The sequence below is a fragment of the Papaver somniferum genome, chromosome 6 (assembly GCF_003573695.1).
Source record: "Papaver somniferum cultivar HN1 chromosome 6, ASM357369v1, whole genome shotgun sequence".
Classification (NCBI taxonomy): domain Eukaryota; kingdom Viridiplantae; phylum Streptophyta; class Magnoliopsida; order Ranunculales; family Papaveraceae; genus Papaver; species Papaver somniferum.
The window spans coordinates 48,384,339-48,391,974 of record NC_039363.1 but is presented as its reverse complement, the minus strand read 5'-3'; the positions used below and the strand labels follow the sequence as shown (position 1 = coordinate 48,391,974).

Genomic DNA, 7,636 nt, shown 5'->3' with positions numbered 1-7,636 from the left:
TGTTTAATTTAAATCTAAAAAAAATTGTTTTCTTCACAAGTCTGAAAAGACCCCTTTTTACCACTACTACTACAATCACTAGTTGAAAACCATCACATAAGCCGTTAAGAAGCGTAAAATTACTTATGTAAGGGGCCATTTCGTAAGAGAGGAACCACCTTGAACAATGACAGAGTGTAAACAGTGCCACTTGAAGTTTAAGGCTGACGCTTTGAAGAACGATACATCTTCCTTGTACGCCCATGTAAAGAGGTGTAGTCGTGTTAAATAAGCTTTTACCATGTAACGAAATTTGGAATGTTTATGTGATTTTTTTTTTTTGTTTTTTGTTTTAGATTTACTCTAACTGCCAGTTGAATTAGTTCCACAGTTTTATTTATTTTTTGTGTTTTTTTTTGAACTGTCAGTTACATGAAACTGAGAATAATCGGCTTACCAGAACCGGATGGATATAAGGAAAATCGATTGGCTCGGTTTTGGTTCTGGATACCAAAAACCGAATACCATGATTTCAGTTTTGGTTTGAGCAAAACCCAAACCGTAGCGTAACATGTACAACCCTAATTACAAGTGCTCTTGTGAATCTAATTTAATGAATTTTTTGTGTAACAAATATTTATATTTTTTTCATAAAAAAGAGATACTCTCTAAGGGAAATTCCTATGGCAATCAAGGAACTTATTATTTTGTCGAGCCATGTGGATGAACAAACTGCATTTTCCACTGTGCGAAACAAGCCAAAATGAACAAATCTGATATTTTAGGGACCCACTAGTGATTTTATTGATATAAACTAATAAGGGTTGGGTCCCAATAATGATTTTATTTATATAAACTATAAGAATTTGGTCCCACAGATTATTTAACTAATCAAACAAATAATAAAAAATAAAACCTAAATATAATAACCGGGTTTGGGTGAGAGAAAAGCAAGGGATGTTTTTGCTTCAAACGTTGGAGTTTTTCCTTCAAATTCCAGCGTTCTTCCTTCCAATGCCAGCGATTGTGGCACGATTGCCCGACCTTTTATCGCGCGCGTGCTACATGTTCCATATTATTGTTGGTTTGTACATCCATTTTTCATATTTGTTGAATCTACAGTGGGATCAAAATCAACAAACTTCAAGTTTATTGAGTCCATAGAAACTGCTCTAACATTACAATTCAAAGTTTCTTACCAAGGTCGGATTTGTAGTCGACTAAGGTACAGTTTCATTAAAGAACTGATATTGTAAAAGCTTAGCAAACCCCCTTACGTCGACCAAGATACATAGTTATCCAGCTTATCTCTTTGAAAATACCAAATGGAGATGGGGGCAAATGGAAATAGCGCACTAGAGAGTTCAAACTTCAAAGACGTCTTAAAATCTGAAATCATTAATTACTTCCTAGAAGTTTAGAATGCAAATTCCGACGACTATTATTTTCGTTTATGTTGATCGACCAGACGACTCATATTATTCAAAATACAGTCACACTTTTGGGCAAACGTTGCGTGGCAACTCGGTTTTCGTCTTCTGGGGGATCACGCAGACACACTATTGAGGTTGCCACGATAGTGCTTTTTCTCAACAAGAATACTCACCTTCCCTATCCATCCGGACCACATGATTTCATACATTAACAAAAAAAATAAAAAATCATTTGTTTTGTATTTGTATTGTGGAACAAAAATCCAAAGAAAATTTCCGTAATAGACTTTATATTATCCTCTCGCTTTATTTACTTTTATATTATCCTCTTACTTTACTTTATATCTCCATTTACAAAGGAAATAAGATAAGAGGATAATATAAAGTCTATTATCCCCAGCCAAAAATACGGAACAGCCGTACGATTTTTATGCACAAATCTCACACAAACAATATCAGCCAGCATTTTGAGATTTGTGCGTCAAGGATCAGTGTCTCTCGACTCTCTCCAACATCCTCACAAATATCCTACAGACCAGTCAACTAAAAAAATCACAAAACCAGAATTCTACGAGCATTTCCAATGTTTGGGGTCAAGGTCATCCTATGTGGAGATCTTATTAAGACCTTTTGAGTGTGGGTCATTCACTACATGACAAAAAATAATAAATATAAAATTTTGTACCTTAAATTCCATCTCCAATCCCCAAGGTCTTATCTAACACTTTTTGTTTAAATTTAGAGACAAAAGATGATGTGGGCTTAAGACCCAGGGTCATGAAGAAGGTCTAAATAAGACTTTCTCCTTTACCCCCACTTGGTCCCCACATGGACATGTCATCTTCCTTTATGACCTCCACCCTACTGTTGGAGATGAAAAATTGGTGTAAAAGGTCTTAAATCCAATGTGTCATATCAATTTAAAACCTTGACCCCAAACATTGGAGATGTTCTAAGTTTTAAGTTTTCCACATTTTCATTTCATCAAATCAACCAATAATAGCCGCCCACTTAAACCTTTCTATTCTCCGATGCTTTTCATTAAACCGCCCCTGGTTTCAATCAACCCTATTAATACCCTTAAACCCATTTACTACTATTTCACTCATCACCACCATCCACTTCTCAAAAATCTCAAAAAAATTTAGGAAAAAATGGGTTCCCATATTGAACTTGGAACTTCTCTACATCCTTGTTCAAACTCATCACCCTTACATCCAATTGCTTCAAATTCTGCAACACTTGGTAGACATTTAGCACGTCGTCTAGTTCAAGTTGGTGTAAAAGATGTATTCTCAGTACCTGGTGATTTTAACCTATGTTTGTTAGATCACTTAATAGCTGAACCAGAACTTAGTTTAGTTGGTTGTTGTAATGAACTTAATGCTGGTTATGCTGCTGATGGTTATGCAAGAGCAAAAGGTGTTGGTGCTTGTGTTGTTACCTTTACTGTTGGCGGACTTAGTGTTATTAATGCTATTGCTGGTGCTTATAGTGAGGATCTACCTGTGATATGCATTGTCGGTGGTCCTAATTCTAATGATTATGGTACTAATCGTATTCTTCATCATACTATTGGATTACCTGATTTTAGTCAAGAACTGCGATGCTTACAGACTGTTACTTGTTTCCAGGTAAAGATTCATTGCGTTGAGTTACTGATTTTGTTTGTTTTTTTAATGTTTTTGTTTTTGTCGAATATTTGTTGGATTTTCAATTGATTTAAGTAGCCTAGCTAGCTTCCCACTTCTAGTTTTATCGATAAACTCGGTGATTGTTTATGTTGTTCTTGAATAGCATTAATTATAATTTTTGTTCAATAGGAGCTTGATAAACAAAATTTGAGATTTCTATTTTAATTTGATGATCAAGTTAATTGATTAATTAGTTCTAAGGATGCTATCACTAGACTGGTTAATTGTAACTGATCCCTGACATGATTTTCCATAGGAAGCCAAAATTTGAGAATTACCACTGTAAGAGATTCGTTAAGTTTCGTTTCGATGTTGTTCATCTGGATTGCTTAATTTTGTTTGTGTTTTATATTTCTATGGAGTTGAAAATGCAAAATTATGTATTCTGATTATGTGTTGGTGGATGTGGAGATAACAGGCTGTGGTTAACAACTTGGATGATGCACATGAGCTAATTGACACTGCTATCTCAACTGCTTTGAAGGAAAGCAAGGCAGTTTATATCAGTATTAGCTGTAATTTGCCTGCAGTTCCTCACCCAACTTTTACTGAAGAGCCTGTGCCGTTCTATCTTGCACCAAGGTTGGTTAAACATTTTCTTTACCATTCATACATTGCTAATAAACTATATATTATTTTTTTTTGGTTGTACTTATATGCAGTATTAGCATATCTCACACTATTTTTTCAACACCAAGCGTAATTCAATTCAGTCTAAATCATATCGTAGTTCAAGTTTCCTAGTTCATGAACTGAAACTTGGAGAAGAATGTCATTTCTTTAGTTGTAAATTGAATTTCAAGCTTCTTGATTGCAGCTACTTTAATAGTTCCTACACTGTCATATTGTAACTCAATTTAATTGGTTGATAATTGGGAAAAAACGGTTCATATTCGGGTGGATGTTAGTAATGTAAATTGACCAATCTACTCTTGTTCTTATAAATCATACAGGATCAGCAATCAAATGGGCTAGAGGCTGCAGTGGAGGCTACAGCCGAGTTTTTAAACAAGGCTGTAAAACCTGTAATTGTTGGTGGGCCTAGGTTAAGGGTGTGTAAGGCTCAGCAAGCATTTGTTGAGCTAGCAGATGCTAGCGGGTATGCCATATCTGTCATGCCATCTGGCAAAGGTCTGATACCTGAACATCACCGTCACTTTATTGGAACGTATTGGGGTGCTGTCAGTTCCAGCTTCTGCGGGGAAATTGTGGAGTCAGCTGATGCTTATGTTTTTGTTGGCCCCATGTTTAATGACTACAGTTCTGTGGGGTACTCGTTGCTTATCAAGAAGGAGAATGCTGTAATTGTACAGCCTAACCGGGTTACCGTTGGCAACGGTCCTTCTTTTGGCTGTGTGTATATGGCAGACTTCTTGACTGCTTTGGCCTCGAAACTGAAGAAGAACACTACAGCTATGGAAAATTATCAACGAATCTTTGTTCCACATGGTATCCCTTTGAAGCGTGAAATAAATGAACCTTTGAGAGTAAACATCCTATTCAAGCATATTCAGGTAGAGTCATGAGAAACAAAATTCCTTCCATTGCTTTTAAAAAAAATATTTTTGTTCTTTGATCGTGCTTTCTTCCCTTTCTCTATTCTTGCCTTAATGTTACAATTAGCCGCTGTTCTTTTCTCTTTTCTGATCTAAGGAACATTTATTATTGTTTAAGAAGTAGATTAATTGTAGATGGTCCTGATCATTCCTACGAAGAATGCCATAGGTGCACAGTTCTTTTTAGCAAGAGGGTTGGTTTTTGACATAGTGGACCAATAGGAGCACTAGTTTGTTTCAATGAACTGCTTTTAAACACTTCCAACTGCACATAGTAACACACACACATGTGACATGAGTACGTCCTTCATTCCTAAATTCTCTCCTTGGAGTCATTCAATGCGCTTTATTGCTGAGTTGTTTTTATTCAATGATGACATCATACAGGAAATGCTGAGTGGAGACACGGCAGTTATTGCGGAAACAGGGGATTCATGGTTCAACTGTCAGAAATTACATCTCCCAGAAAATTGCGGGTAAGCTCTAAGAGATTCTTAAAATTTTCACGCCTGCTTATGTCTCTACAAAATTCACAATTATCAGTAAAGAAAATTTGTGCTTGCAGTCTCAATTTTAATCTTTCAATGATATTACCCAGATATGAATTCCAGATGCAGTATGGATCCATCGGATGGTCAGTAGGTGCCACTCTTGGATATTCTCAGGCTGCAAAACATAAGCGTGTCATTGCCTGTATTGGTGATGGAAGTTTCCAGGTAATCTCAATGATATCTTGTTCCTATACATCGGGCATTCCAAACTGACTATTTGGTATTTATGCGGTATTTAAGAATCAATAAGAGTTGAAAAAGGAGGAACTTTTTTTTTATTTGTAGGCTCATGGTGAAGGAAATACCAATAAGTGGATGAATTTAGTTTACATTTCAATGTTCCCCTTGATTGTAGGTTACAGCTCAGGACGTCTCCACGATGATCCGCTGTGGCCAGAAGACTATCATATTCCTCATTAACAATGGAGGATACACAATTGAAGTTGAAATCCATGACGGGCCATATAATGTGATTAAGAACTGGAGCTACACCAAGTTTGTTGACGCTATCCATAATGGTGAAGGAAAATGTTGGACCACCAAGGTGAGTGATCTTTATTGCCTTTATTTTGTTTAAGATCGCTCACCTTTTGATTTAACTGTAAAATATTACAATAGAAGTGTACTGCTCTTTTCCAAAAGAAGGAAAAGGGTTATTATTCTCTTCAATGGGGTTCAGTCTAAGAGCATGATTGGTCTTGTACAAGTAAGATGCATGTTCTATTGGTGCACAGAAGAAGCCTCCCCATTGAACCTCCCCATCCTTGATTTCTGAGGCAAATTCTACAAGTGGTCAACACCCTTGACTGCCATATTCTTCATTTGTTTACCTCTTTTGGCTTTTCATCTTTTTCGACCATAGTTTTCCATGAAAACGAGTGAATTCAGTTGGATAACATTCATGGGTTGATTACTGAAATGCAGGTGACAACAGAGGAGGAGCTGATCGAAGCAATCTCAAAAGCAACAGGAGAAGAGAAGGATAGCTTCTGCTTCATAGAGGTCTTGGTGCACAAGGATGATACGAGCAAAGAACTGTTGGAATGGGGATCAAGGGTTTCTGCTGCCAATAGTCGCCCACCAAATCCTCAGTAACGACTATTCAGAATTATGTTAGCTGTCATACATCGGACCTCGAGTCTAAATTGGTTTCACAATTCTATCTTTCAGTAGGCTTATAAAGTTTACATCAAAGAAAAAAGTAGGCTTATAAAGTGTAGATAAATAAGAGTCCGATAATAATATTAGCGAGAGATTGTAACCGGGAACACCTGGAATGCACTTCACATGAATTTACCAAGCACTCTAGTGATGTTCTTTTTCTTCTTTTTTCTGAACAAAAGAAGACAGTTTACATCAAAACTAATATATTGCATAGGAAGACAGTTTACATCATAAGCTAAGTGAGGATATAACAACTCAGGTAGATGTAACCACCATTCCTCCCTAAGGTGTAACCTACGAACTGCTTTGGCTAGAGCATCAGCAGATTTATTAACACCCCTATTCACATCAGCGGATTAAACAAACTTATACACCTATTTAACATATTTAACAGAGAACTGGATTGCTAAGGAGGAAGAGGTAAACCAACAGTTACATACAAAACTAACAGTCAGATTCGATTATAGAACGATTTTCTGGGCACTAGCCCAGTTTGGTGGGGGACTTCTTTGTGATTCAATTGTCCACCTTACGTTTTAAGGGGTGTCCTAAATGATTAGTGAAGACTAATCTGCCCTTATCCTAGCTAAGGTTATAACTAATCTAACCACTACCCATTAATCTAATCACTACCCACTAATCTAACCCATTAAATTAAAACATAGAAAAAAACTGATTTTAATCAGTTTCAAAACTTTCCATTTTCTTCATCATCTTCTTTTTTTCTTTTCCTCTTCTTCGTAGATATCGATGTTAATCGTCGATTTCATCGTCGATTAATCCATCTTTATAAGCAATGCGTATCAAGCAAACACCCAGATTTTCAAGATTGAGTCCGGGACTCGCAAATATAGCGAATCTCCCAAAAGAAGGGTTATCTGGTTTTTGGTACTTACATTTTGACCAACATTAGCGTTTGGTCTAACTTTTGTCCAAGTTAGTGCTTGGTACTTGGAAATGACGTTGACCCGCGTTGACTAACCAATTTGATGACGTGGCTCTTTTTCCGTGAATTAAATAGTTAATTACCAAAAATTAAATAACTTTACCAACAATGACAAACCATGTCCTTAACAGAGTTTCCCATCTAACACGTGTACGTGCAATAGCAGCCTCTACTCGATGAATGGCTAAGATTGAATTTACCCGATCGATATAAACGAAAAAGATGTTTTCCCTAATTTCATTAGTGAGTTTTTTTACCCGCCACCATCAGAGAGAAGAGCGAATAAAAAGTTAGGAGAGATTCAGATTGTGAT

At 36.5% G+C, this 7,636-nt stretch overlaps 1 protein-coding gene across 1 annotated transcript; it reads left to right on the top strand.

Moving 5' to 3' along the window:
• Positions 1-2,505: 2,505 nt before the first annotated feature.
• Positions 2,506-6,593, top strand: LOC113287496 (pyruvate decarboxylase 1-like). Its single transcript, XM_026536272.1, has 7 exons — positions 2,506-3,046; positions 3,525-3,692; positions 4,066-4,620; positions 5,050-5,138; positions 5,261-5,378; positions 5,569-5,757; positions 6,138-6,593. The coding sequence occupies exons 1-7, from the start codon at positions 2,567-2,569 to the stop codon at positions 6,306-6,308; spliced, it is 1,770 nt and encodes a 589-aa protein (XP_026392057.1). The 5' UTR covers positions 2,506-2,566; the 3' UTR covers positions 6,309-6,593.
• The last annotated feature ends 1,043 nt before the right edge of the window (positions 6,594-7,636 follow it).

What these genes read in the sequence shown, in the direction of transcription:
- LOC113287496 (XM_026536272.1), top strand. Translation starts at nt 2,567, where the DNA reads ATGGGTTCCCATATTGAACTTGGAACTTCTCTACATCCTTGTTCAAAC. An exon ending in TCCTATTCAAGCATATTCAG is followed by an intron (nt 4,621 to 5,049) that starts GTAGAGTCATGA and finishes GACATCATACAG; the next exon opens with GAAATGCTGAGTGGAGACAC. An exon ending in CATCTCCCAGAAAATTGCGG is followed by an intron (nt 5,139 to 5,260) that starts GTAAGCTCTAAG and finishes GATATTACCCAG; the next exon opens with ATATGAATTCCAGATGCAGT.